Below are 13,462 nucleotides of genomic sequence, written 5' to 3'. Positions count from 1 at the left end.
ACAGCAGCTGGTGCAACCAAAGGCTGAAATGAAAAAGAATCAGCATAAAATATAGTCACATTTTCTCAAATATTAATTTAGGCTCTGTGCACCAAAAGAAAAATAATAATAGTAATACTAATTTTTAAAAAGTAATAAGCAATTCTTGTCAGATATTTATTTGTTTAAGAAGATGTTTGCATTGATTCTGATTATGTTTAAAGAATAGCCACAGGAGAAAAATGTAATTTAAGTGCTTAAAATTAAACTTACCATTGTCTGTTTAGTTCTGTTTTAACTTAATTTCATCTCCTGTGCTACAGTTTCCAGAAATTTCTCCTTTTCTTTTTCTATAAAGTAGAGGCTACATAAAATTTAATTGAATAGCTCTGAAACACTGTACAGAGACAATCATAGTTAATTCACTCGACCAAAAAGTGTACTTCACCAAATGCTTCAGAACACATATCCAACTGCACTGTCAGACTGTTTGGTTCCAGATAAGTTTTCTGTTCAGTCATCAGAGATGTAATGTCAGACATAAATTATTGTAAAAATCCATCAAGGATATTTTTCAGAATATATATACATACATGGGTACACATATTTAAAAATAGATTTAATACTTAAAAATTTGTGATTATCCTAAAGAAGAATTACTTTTTTTTATATTTGGTGTACATTTTGAAAAATAAATATGTGTATATCTTGTAAATCAAACAGGTTTTAGGAATCTGTGGATAAATATGTAGGCAGTTGATAGACCACTGACATCAATATTTTTATGAATCAAATTGCATAATTCTTACAGTCCTGAGAAATTCCTGCTGGTTTTGCAATGGCTTGTCACCTAACAAGCATGTAGTACTGTGTGAGGCTCCTGAGTGAAGCCCCCTGATGCAGCAGGAGTGCTCAGAGGCAGAGAACACTCAGAGACCTGAAGCCAACATAAGGCACTCTGACCAAGGACACTCACAAACACTCCCAGAACCCTCCTAACACCTTAGTTAGAGAGTACACAGCTGCAGCCTGAGATCTTTGCTCCCCTGTTCGTGAAAGAACGAGGACATCTGAGAGGGTGACCAAAGTCAAAGGCTCTAAGTTGAGAGACATCAAGCAAAGCACTCCAGACAGTTGTCACTGCTTCCTGGAAGCACCACGGAGGTGGGGGATGCTCCAGGCCATGGAAGCAGGAGACAAGGGAATGAGAATGCATACCGAAAAATGACAAAACCTGCAGAGGATTATCTCTGCTGATGATATGACCTGCTTAACTAGGGCCAAGAATCTGGTGAAATGTTGGAGCAGAGGCCTTATTTGTTGACTTAGGTATCCCATATACTGCTTAGAGATAACTATCCCATATAATGCTTAGACTGCAGTGAGTCAAATTCTCAGATTCCTAAATCTTCTAATTTTCTATATAAGAATGGTTCATGATTAATTTTGCATTTAATTTCCTACTTCATGAACTACTTAGGAAGCAATGGTCATTGTTCTCATACCTTAGTTCTTGCAAGGAAGCAAGATTATTTTGTTTTCTCATTTTTGGCTCTGCAACTTTAGCTTAGTGAGATCCTTTTTTCTGATTTTAAGATATGGTTTATTAGAAGGAGGGACAAACAGTTGCATGTGTTTTTCTCACCTATGTGTAATGGACATTTAGGCACATATGTAATAAAATCTGGCAGCAGCACATTTAGAAAGATATAATCTCTCAGAGTAAGAACAAGTAAATGTTTCTATTTCAGTTCATTTCCTGTAAATGTAAAGCTTACGAAATTTCAAGCAAAAAATATATGTTGAAAGCAGGTTGTTGATGTAGATAGATCTTATAAAATGGGGGAAAATAAAGGAATTTTTATATGTTAATAGCAAGCGTATAATGAATTATTTATTGGGGTTTTTTTGGTTTACTTTTATTTACTGTTTTATATACTCCCTCTTACATAAAATGTTGAGATTTTGATAATCGTAATTAAAAAACTGTTGATATGTACTGCATAACATCTCCTTGCTATGTGCATTAAGCAGTATGTTGTAGATATGTTCTTGTGGGAAGTTAATAATATGCATGATAATACATAATATACATATGATAATAATACATAATATGCTGGGTCTCCACAGATGGACAGTTTGAAAGAAGATATGGGTTAAAAAATTATCATACTCGGATAAGCATTGTCCAGCTTTTTGACCAAATGGCAAAGTGTTGTATCATAAAAATATCAGTAGGTCACATACATATAAGTGGGAAATTTAGTCTAATTATTATTTCTCCCTGCTCTCAAACCATTCTTCCTCTCTTCTACTCAAAGGAGCTCAAAGGAATCCTAAATTACCAGTAGAGTCTTAGGTTACCAGTGGACTCTCCTTCTAACTATGAGAATTCTCATAGTTAAAGATGTTATCAAGGAAGTTTAAAGATACCTGCTAGACTTTAATATACAACATCAGTAATTTCTGTGTAATCAACAGCTTTTTTCCTAGTTTTGAGCTCTGGATGGTAGCGTGGTAAATTAAGGTTCTAGCTAGAGATACTGAAAAGTGACCTTCCTTCTGTTTTCTCCCGTCTAGTGGATTAGCATCCAAGGCTGTGGGGCGTATGGTGGGATGGATGAAGGAATATTGGTCAGCACTCTTTGTATGAGATCGGTATTGATAACCCAATGAACAGGTTTGTTGTCAGAAGCAGTATGAGAGAGACAGATTGATTCAAATACTTTCATTTAAATGAAATTGTTTATTTAAAATGCATTCTCAGACTGTAATAAAGCATATTAATAACACAGATGAAGGGATTGAGTGCACCCTTAGTGAGTTTGCTGATGACATCAAGCTGATGCTGACTGACACACATGAAGAACAGCATCCAGCCAGAGGGACCTGGACAACCTCAAGGGCCCATGGAAATGTCATGAGGTGTAACGCAGTTGAGTACTGGTGCTGCACCTGGATCAGGGAAGCCCTTGGTATCAATCCAGGCTGGGGATGAACAAACTTAGAGCAGCCCTGTCCAGAAAGATTTGGTGCTGGTGGGTGAAAGGATGGACATGAGCTGGCAATGTGCACTCAGAGCCCAGAAAGCCAAACGTGTCCTGGGCAGCAGGGCCAGGGAGGGGATTCTGCTCTTCTGCTCTGCTCTGCTCTGCTCTGCTCTGCTCTGCTGAGACCCCGCCTGCAATGCTGCATCCACCTCTGGGGTTCCCAGCACATGGACCTTTTGGAATGAGTCCAGAGGAGGGACACAAGTTGTTAGAAGGATGGAACACCGCTCCTAGGAGGTTAGGTTAAGAGAGAATTGGGATTGCCCAGTCTGGAAAAAAAGGGCTTCAGGATGACCTAATTGAGGCCATTCAGCAGCTGAAGGAAATCTACAAGAAAGATGGACTTAGGCTTTTTATGAGGGCATGGAGTGACAGGGCAAGGGGGAATGGCTTCAAGCTGAAGGAGAGTAGGTTTAGATTAGATATTAAGAAAAAAACCCCAGAAAACAATGTGAGTATGATGAGGCACTGGAATATAATGCCCAGGGAGATTTTAGATGCCCCATCCCTGGAAGTGTTCAAAGCCAGGCTGGATAGAGCTCTGAAAAACCTGATCTAATTAAAGTTGTCCCTGCTTACAGCAGGGGCATTGGAACAAGATGATGTTTAATGTCACTTCCAATCCAAATAATTCTTTGAATCTACATTTTTAATGGGTTTTGATGTAGTAGCCTTTGAGATTTTCCTAAGGACCAGAGAAGGAGTATGTACTGTTATCTGTTATGTATTAACCATTTGTCCAGAGATCACAGATGCTAAGGTAAGCATTGGCAACAACAAAGCTGTATCATGCAAATATATCCGTTCATTTAAATGAAACTCTGTTCTCTATTTTAGCTGTTAGAAGTTTAATTTCTAGGTTAGAAAGATTTGATATTGATATTTGATATTTAGACCAAACATATTGATGTTTGGTCTAAACTGCTCTGGGAACATTTAATTGTAAACAGAAGTGAAGTGAAAAATGTCCATGAAACTCTCTATTTTAAATAAAAGTATTTTAATAATAATACAATAATAATGATCCAGTGTAAAAATTTATTTTACTATTTCTTTGTCATCCATAAATAGATAATTAATTACTTAATAGGTTGGTAGTTTATTATTGTATAAATTTGCTGAGCACTACTGTATTCACTGTAGTCTTGTACAATACTGTAGCTCTAAGATGCTCAAATCCTGACAGAAATAATCACTTACAAGTTGTGGAGTAGAGTAATAAAGTAGACCATCTTCCAGCACAGTATATTGTGGAAGTGGTTAAATGATATCCAGCCAGCCTGTAAGCAGTGCAGTCAGGACAGTCAACGTGATGGATTTAATGAAGGGGAGCGAAAGAGGCAGGGCTGAGTCAGAAGGCTTTTTCACATGGTTTTGGCATAGGAAGAAGCCTCTCTGTGGATATCATAAATGAAGTGCAAAAAATCTGTCACCTTCTCAGCAGTGTGTGACTTATTATCATCATTATAGTTATTGTGCTAAGTTATTATGGTTACCATAATTAAATCTTACATGTGAGAAAAGAGAAAGAACTGAGCATGCTCAAGCAGGACAGGAGGTGACAAGCAAGAAAATTATATATGAAAAATTGAATGGATTACTAACATTTCAGGAACTGCTCATAGGAATATTGCAATTCCAAAGTTCACTCATGATCGGGACAAAATTCAAGGAAAATTAGTTGTGTAGAATACTAATAACAGAACAAGAAGAGTTTCAAATGGGTGAGTTTGTCAATGGCTAGACGAGCCAGTACCTTTTTTTTGGTAGTGACTTCTGCCTTGTGTTTCATAACTTAGTCATTCATTTAGACAATATTCTGTTTTTCAGATGGGTGTGAATATAAATCAAGTATGACCATATTCACTCATGTGGGAGATTGGTGTGAAAAATATTAGTAAGATCATTACCTGTAGCCAGTTTTAGATTCAGTTCTTCCATAGGATTTTCCCTCCTGGGAAGAGCTTAAGAAAGCTCTACAGTGGAAAGTCTGGAAAACCTGCCTTAAAGTTTAAGAGGCTAAAGATGCAGCACACTTAAAGAAGGTGAAATATTCACTTGGCAATAGGTGATAAGTGTCTACTCCCCGAAAAGTTTTCTTAAGTGCAACAAAATCCATTAGCAAGGAAAATAATATCTCAGACTAGAATAAGATGGAAGTTTTGTTCTAGGATTCAGAGACTTGACATCAAAATACTCTAAATCACAACCGAATATTTTTCAGAAAATTATTTTTCAACTAACATGCAATTTATGGTCTTGATATAAGAAATCTTCTAGTCTTCATAATCTGAGAGAGCACAGAAGTTGGTATGAATAATTCCTTTACCGTGTAATTTATATAGTAACTAAAGACCAAGTGGAGGATATAAACCTAAAAAAATCTATATCCTTGGAGATTTGAGACAAAGGAAGATAAGGGAGGCTGTAGTAAATGTAAGGTTGTAAGTGTCTGGGTGGAGAAAAAACTATGCTATATAGGAGCAGAGTGTAAATGTGCATTGCGATTATGCAGTCTGCTTATGGGCATGTGGTGGTTCAAAGCTGGAAATATATCAGGCAACATGGTCATCTTATAGATCTTTCCCCCTCCAGATAGTCCTGTGTGAAATGGTCAAGTTTATTTCTTGTGAACATAATATTCTTCCTGTTTTATTGCTTTGTCTATATAGAAGAACAATATCAACAATAACATGAAAAAACCAACAATACTGAACACAAACTGGTGAATATTATTTCACTTTTGAAGTAAAATTTTCAAATTTAATGTTATTTTGAATTAAAAAATTAATATTGATAATAAAATATTATAGATTATGTTATTTAATTTCTTCTCCTTAGACATTTGCTTCGTATGACATTAATTTTTTTCCAGTGAAGCACACTATTGGATTTCAGAAAATTTTGCTCTTCTTTTGATTCCTTAGTAATGCATTTTGTTGCTGCCATCAGCCAAGAATGTATATTTTATTCAAGTGAATTTTCCATAGCAGACATTTCAAGTATATTATATTATATTATATTATATTATATTATATTATATTATATTATAATTTTATAAAGTATAAGTATATTATAATTTATTTTGCTTTAAAACAAGCCTTAAGGTGTCACTATCTTACATGAAAATATTATTTTATATCTTGTTTATTATTTAAATATGTACTACTGTATATTTTGTATTGTATTTATTACATGTCTTATATAGAAATTTAGTAGTAGATATGGTTTCTGTGCATTTTAAGAAGCTTGTCCAGGTGGTGTGTATTGCTGTTTCCCGCAGCTCCCATCAAAGTATTTATGATGATTCTCATAAATTTCTTTGCTCTTCTTCATCTCATAAATGTTGAATCACAATGGAATCATGGTTTTATATTGCTCAGAAACTTTTCATATTTCAAGCAACATCTTTTATTACAATCCATTGCAGTCTTTCCTAATCATTCCAATTCCAACAGGGTTATTGTTAAAGAAGCACACCTCATAATTTGGTTTTCATTTCAATGCATTAGATCATGTTACTATTTTTTCTTAAATTAAAGAGGTACCTATTAGGAAATTTGTTTCTCTTTTGATAAACTAAATATACTGGATTGATGGAGTCTTTATTAAGTGACATATTCCAGTGGTCTGTATTTCAATCATTAGATGTGGACCTGATTTTCAAAGTCAGTTGGGATATAAATTTAATATAATATATTTTCTGTAATCAACTAAATTTCCTCAGTTCTTAGTTACAAAATCAAGGATTGTATCAGTCCCTCTCCTTTCTTGTAAATTGAAGCGACCACTTCTCAGTTTGGAATCTTCCATTGTGTAGTCCCTGGAGACACTTGGGGTATTACCCAGGGTCTGGCCCTGGAAAGATTTACCATGAAGACTCCCACCTAGACTGTAAGAGAAAACTTTGCCGTGGTGCCTTGTGGCACTCTGTAATGCCACCCCAGTCTCGTCCTCCCTGATGCCCAAATCCTTGTGGTCTCTCCTTTCCCTGATAATCCTTTGGTTGTGGGACCCCAGTGACCGGCCCCATCCTCCTGTCGGTCACTGACCCTGCCCGCCCCTTGTACCGCCCCCGTGCCCCCTGGTCATTGGCTGCTGTACCCCATACTTAAGCTGGTACACGGCACATGGCCCGATTTTTTGTTCCTGATACCCTCCAGCGCTTGAAAGGAACCTCACTGGAACTTTATCATACAAAAGGCCCTTCTGCCTCTCGTTGTTGAGCTAGCCTTGTAGCATGTGTGGATATGTGAGCTTGACTACTTTGCCTGAATTTCCCCCAAAAGGCTTTCCCACTGGAGAGGCTTATTGGGATCTAGGCTTCACCTTCACTCCTAAGAGACACGTGGCTACATTGCATTCTAATGTTACGACTTGCCTGTTTTATCTTACTGTTAAGAATTGCATTTTTAACTTGTCTGCAACATGATTTTTGAAGTTATTCTTCCATTTAGTTATTCCGTGTTGCAGTGCACCCCTAAACTTAACAGGTGTTTCCATATTAAGAAAGAGTTTGAGTTTCACCCCTGAACTTATAAGGAAGAAGAACCAAAAACTTCTATGCTTCTCTCACCATAATTTGCCCAGTGCCAGAAAAAAGGCACCTGTTGGGTGCTTGAGCTGGACCTCAAGTAATGTAGCTATTTTCTATTGGGCAGCATGCCAAAAATCCCCTCCTAGATCGTTGAATACTTAGAGAGCATGGAGATTCTCCTGGCTTTTCAGGGTGTTTTAGCAGATGCAAGGGCCCTTCCAGCACTATGCACGGCTTTTACTCTTTTGTTTTTTATAGTTTGTTATTTTTGCTTTAATGAAAACCTTCTTGCTTTTTCAAAACACCTCCGATCAGCTGTCTTGCAAAATATTCTTAAGCCATTTCTGGGAGGCTGCTGGCAGCCCTCAGAGCTTGATACGCCTTTGTGGGGCTAATAACACGCTGGCCTCACACAACAACCTATCAATTCAGTTACTGTCTTCCTGACAAGTCCTGGCCTGTTTGGGAGATATGTAATTGTCAATGTGTAAATAACTATTGGCACAACACCCCCAGTGCTTCAGGGTCTAGGAAATCACGGTTAACACATCACCTTGCTCATTGTGTAGCCCATTTGAAGTTACTGTGTACAATCTTACAAACTCTGTATCATTAAAAAATGTAAGCCAATCCTTACTAATCTTAGAATAATGTTGGTATGGATGGAATGGAAAATATTGTGATCATACCACTTAATAGTACCTAATATCAATATAGCATATGACTTCCTTCCAAACCACAGGAGAGCCATACTCGCCGGGTGTTTCTGTCTGGCAACTGAAAAAATTTCTATTTCATAAAAAGACATATCGTTGTTAGAATTCCTGTGCTCTTAACATGCTTACAGAAATATTTCATGCCTTTCTAATCTCAACTGACAAGGGATTTTCCTTATATATTTTGGGCTCCATTGCTAGGTTTTTGATAACTTCTAGTTTTATGTTAATTATTCTTATCTTCCCCTCTTTTTTGTGTCTTATATTTGTGTAACAGCTTTCACTTACCATTGAAGTAAAGGACAGGTGCTAAAGTGTTCTTAAGAGTAAAAGATCAGAATTCCCACTTTTCAGTTCACATTTTTTTCTATCATTAAATTTGGTTCCTGAATTGAAACGGTTTTCAACTTTGGAGTACAGATTACTTTAAACCCCATTGTATTACAGACTAGGATATGACTGTCAATCATATAACATATACAAAGTAATTGTGATCATTTGTACCCAGGATGTTACTCAGATTTAGTGCCTGTTCATCATCCTCTCAGGATGTCTGTCCTCGGTTGATGAAGTACCTTTTTCTCACTATTGACAGCTTTCCATATATTCTAGGGACACTTTGGCATTGATGGCCTGAGATGTCCAGTATGTGGCATATTTGCTTATTCCAATGTTTCCCCATTATTGAAAAAGGTTTTATTTTGTTGCTCTATAGGTCATAGTCTATAATCTTAATGAATTTGTCATTTACTCAGCTAGTTTGACTGGATGTTTTATAGATAGACTGAAGCTCAACAACCATACATGAAAGTGGTGCAACTGATTGATGCCCTGTAACATGTCACAAAGTATGTGCATGATGATGGTGGGAAATTATAGCAAGCTTGTACTCTGACATTTGTTTTTATATGTTAAAACATTTGACATAATTTAACTGAAAGTTATTCAAGGAATCTAAAACAGGTAAAGGAATTAAAGGAAAGTAATTTAGAAAAGTGAATTATCTGACCCCAATTCATTGACATGAATTGTATGAAGAAATGAGTCTTTTTTGAGATGGTGTATTTATTCTTTAAATCCACACCTAGACAGGTGTTCAGTTCCAAAATGTGATCAATAATGTCTTCAAAATTAGGCATTAGTTCTTAGTGTTCTGCAATCACCTACAAACTGTGAAGAGATTGTGTGGCACTGTCATTAATTCTAATAAACATCATTACCAGTGGCAGAAGCCCATCAGGCAATAATTATAACTTGTAACTTGACTTTAGAAGGCAGTATGACATCAACTCATGTATCTATTTATCACTGATTTTTAAAATAAGTTTTCATTATATTCTATCATCAGAGATCATCAGAGACCATATCTATCTCTTGAATATTTACTGCTCTCTATCTTTGGGCATCTTTGGCTTGCTCTTTGGGCTGGATGGCCCTTAAAACAAGTATGTCAACAAAATATGATTTCATTCTTTGGCAGTTTTCTTCACTGACATCTTGAACAAGTTTAGAAGATAACCAAATACCTTACCTATACTTTTCTACTAGTGAGAAAACCAGCCTTTATCTGAAATGAAACTCAGTGGATTAAAATGCAAAGGCAAGCAGCATTTCTTTCTCCAAAACACTGTTCCTTTGCACAATGATTACTTAAATCTGCCTTCTTATAGCCATAACAGTATCTGGCAGATATTTTGCAAGACTGAAGTTTGTAGTGTTTTACTACTTGCCGCAGGATATATGAACATAATGCCCCTTAGGTCACTTTCCTACTTCCCTAGTATTTCCACACTTTCAAGTAAAACAGCCTATTTTTCTTTCTGTCCTTTTCCTTTAGGCTCCTGTCTACTCAGGAAAAAACCCACCAACCTTTGCATGCCCCTAATGTGAAAAAGAATCCTTTTTAAGAGAGAGGGAGAGAGAGAGGAAAGACTTTTAAAAACTAAAATGGAATATGTGTACCCTATAGGGAAAAGTGCAAAGGTGATTCCATTTAAAGTTTTCCAAATCAATGAGATCATGTAATGAAACTTACTAGAACACTTACATTCTTACTGTATAAAGAGCTCAGCCAAGCAGGGCTATGGTTGCATTTATTCGAGACCCATTCAGTATTGCGGCCTATAAAATAATTCTTTGTCGCTGAATTCACCCATTTACTGACTACGCTTACTCTGACTCAGTGGTACAGTCTTTGTTTGGATGAGAACCCTTTGGCTCTTCTCAGCTGGGTTGTGCTGCTAATTACCTTCAGACATGTATAAAGGTTCTCAAAGGAGATCATGTATCTTCAAATACAACATAGGGTGAAACGTACTGTAGTTGAGTCCAATTGCTTTCATTGCTGTTTAGGATGCAACTAATACTTTTGAAAGGTTTACAAAATATTGCATGCTACAAAGCACTGTGGGTTGTTTTTTTCTGTTTGTTTGTCTTGTCTTTTCTATTTACACTTAAAAAAAAATGAGACATAGTCTGAGATTTCAAGGAGAGGGAAGGAATGACCAAGAGCTTTACCAGTATCACATATCTTTGAAAGCACTCATAGATAAGAACACCTAATGACCTTAAAAGTAGACAATACTTTATACTCTAGAGAAAGAATAAATAAGTCCCTGGCAATCTGACATACCTGGAATTCGTTCTTGATCTCAATTACTTCCATTAGGCTGTGGATGAAAGGGTAGAGAAGATGCAACAATAAGACAGCTGAGATTTTTTTTCATACCATCTGTAGCATGCTTGTCCTCCTCTCAAAAATCTGTTGCTAGATAGAGCCAAATTCTCACACACCAGTGAAAACTAAAGTCTAGCAGAACTAAAATCAAACGATGCTTCTTGGAAACAAGAATGAGATCACTGAGGGCCACAAAGTGCAGGACTAGTTAATTAAGATGGTGGAAAAAGCAGGATCTAAGCCTTGTTTTTCAACATTTCCTTATGAATGTTAAACAGACTTCTATGTGTCTAAAACTCAGGCTCATAATTGTATCTCTTGGTCAGATGATACCTTATTTAAAAGTACTGCTCCTGTTGTAAAACAATGCAGGTTTCATGCCTCTATTACTCTATTTGGAACACAATCACAGAAAAATAATTCTTAGATGATTGGGTTACATTTCAGTTTTTAGTCTTCGTTTATTCATGACTGATTTGTATGTATTTCATCTTCTTACAGCATTATCCTATTGCTAAGTTGTTCCTTTCTCTCAATATTTATCCCTAATTGGATACATAGAGTCATAATATTCCCTCTTGACTTTCATTTTGCATAGCTAGATAAGCCAAACTACTTTTTATTACTTTTTAGTGAAATTCTCCATTTTCTTCATTTCAGTAGGTCTTTATGACTTAACTTTTTTTTGAAGCTGACTCAAAACGTACACAAGTATGCAAGTATACCTCAAGTATACCTCAAAAGGTAGTCTAAACTAAGTCTTACTGTGCATAATACCATGCTACCAAGGTTTCTTTCTGTTGCCAGGAGTAACTGTCTGATTAGTCCTAGAACCATGATTGTTGTTCATATCTGGAAACTCTCAATTTTTGCTGGTAAACACGAATCCTTCTGGACTGCACATTTCTGTGTTTAGTTTCTGCCCGACACTATATAACTTTATAAATATCATTTGTGCAACCAAGTTTAATGACTACGACAAGCAAAACTGAAGTTGAAAGATATAGTTCAGGTTGGTTGGAAAATCAGAGGTTTGGAATTTTTTCTTCTTTTCCCAAGAATGGATGTCATAAGTCTTCATTTTTGTGTCTTAAGGAGTCAAGATCCTCTGTAACTGTTGGAACTATTTAAACCTATTTTAAAAATTATGTGTTTGCTTTTTAAATGAGAGAGCTGAGAATTTTTCTTCTTTTTTCTTTTTCTTTTTCTTTTTCTTTTTCTTTTTCTTTTTCTTTTTCTTTTTCTTTTTCTTTTTCTTTTTCTTTTTCTTTTTCTTTTTCTTTTTCTTTTTCTTTTTCTTTTTCTTTTTCTTTTTCTTTTTCTTTTTCTTGTTCTTTTTCTTTTTCTTTTTCTTTTTCTTTTTCTTTATCTTTTTCTTTTTCTTTTTCTTTTTCTTTTTCTTTTTCATTTTCTTTTTCTTTTTCTTTCTCTTTCTCTTTTTCTTTCTCTTTCTCTTTTTCTTTCTCTTTCTCTTTTTCTTTCTCTTTTTCTTTTTCTTTTTCTTTTCCCCTGCTAAGTACATAGATCATCTAAGTAATATTCAACTTGCATGAATTTTTAAAGAAGCAATGAATCCATCATTTAATAGAGGGTAAAACATTGTCAACTACACAGAACTCACCATTTGATACTTTAGTGATAAAAAATTTATTGGATATGTTGAAAAGTAAGCATACTTGGAGAAAACAGAAAAACTATTTTGGCTGTATAGTTCCCCTTATAACTGTGCACCTACTCTAATGCTATAGGACTATAATGTATAATGATAATGTAAAAGTCTGGTTCCTTGTGCCTGTTAAAGCACCACCTTTATATTTTCTTATTCCATCCTTTGACTTTTTCAAGATGTGAGGCCATATGGGTCAGGGATTTCTGTACTTCAGTGACTTGTCTCTGACAGCAATGAGCAACAGATGTTTAGGGAGGAATATGAACAGCAGTGAAAGTGTAGAACAGCTTTGCTGCCAAAAAAATTCTGAGACTTTTTGAGGCATTGTTATACATGGATGGTGTCTGGTAGATCTGTTCTCACATTTTGAAACAAATTTCTTATTCCATTTAGCATTTTAGCATCCGCAGACTACTACTACAACATGTGAATGACATAATTTTACTTTGTGAAATAAAGTTGTTTCCTTTTTGCTAGTTTTGAAATCTGTAATTTGACAGTTTCATCTGGTATTTTCAGTTTTGTGAGATGCTCTGTTTTCTGTTTGTCTTTCCCTTTGTATACATGATTTTATGAACTGAAATCTTCTTCCATGAGCCTACAGTTTCTTTTCAACATTTCAAAACATTATTTCTATGCTTTTGACTGTTGACCACTAAGATGATATTTCAGAAAAAATGACCACAATATCTCAGGCTTTTGAGTAGATAATAGCTTATTTATGGTTTTAAAAGTTAAAGCAGTTAATTTAAAGTTAAATCTGCTTGGGTTTATTTGTCCCCTTTTGTAGTTTTTAACTTATAGGATTACGTACCAGCTTATTATCCAAACATT

At 35.5% G+C, this 13,462-nt stretch overlaps 1 protein-coding gene across 50 annotated transcripts in view; it reads left to right on the top strand.

The window, feature by feature from the left end:
* Positions 1-13,462, top strand: part of RIMS2 (regulating synaptic membrane exocytosis 2) — a 456,916-nt gene that overhangs the window by 153,333 nt on the left and 290,121 nt on the right. Inside the window, exon 5 of one of the 50 annotated variants that reach the window (XM_040055083.2) lies at positions 2,193-2,217. The exons of the other annotated variants lie outside the window; for them this stretch is intronic. Coding sequence (XP_039911017.1) covers positions 2,193-2,217 — 25 coding nt within the window. The remainder of the gene's footprint in view (positions 1-2,192; positions 2,218-13,462) is intronic. 50 annotated transcript variants of the gene reach the window in all.

This window comes from Hirundo rustica, chromosome 1, assembly GCF_015227805.2.
Source record: "Hirundo rustica isolate bHirRus1 chromosome 1, bHirRus1.pri.v3, whole genome shotgun sequence".
Classification (NCBI taxonomy): Eukaryota; Metazoa; Chordata; class Aves; order Passeriformes; family Hirundinidae; genus Hirundo; species Hirundo rustica.
The sequence above is the reverse complement of the archived record's forward strand: the minus strand, read 5'-3'. Positions and strand labels throughout refer to the sequence as shown.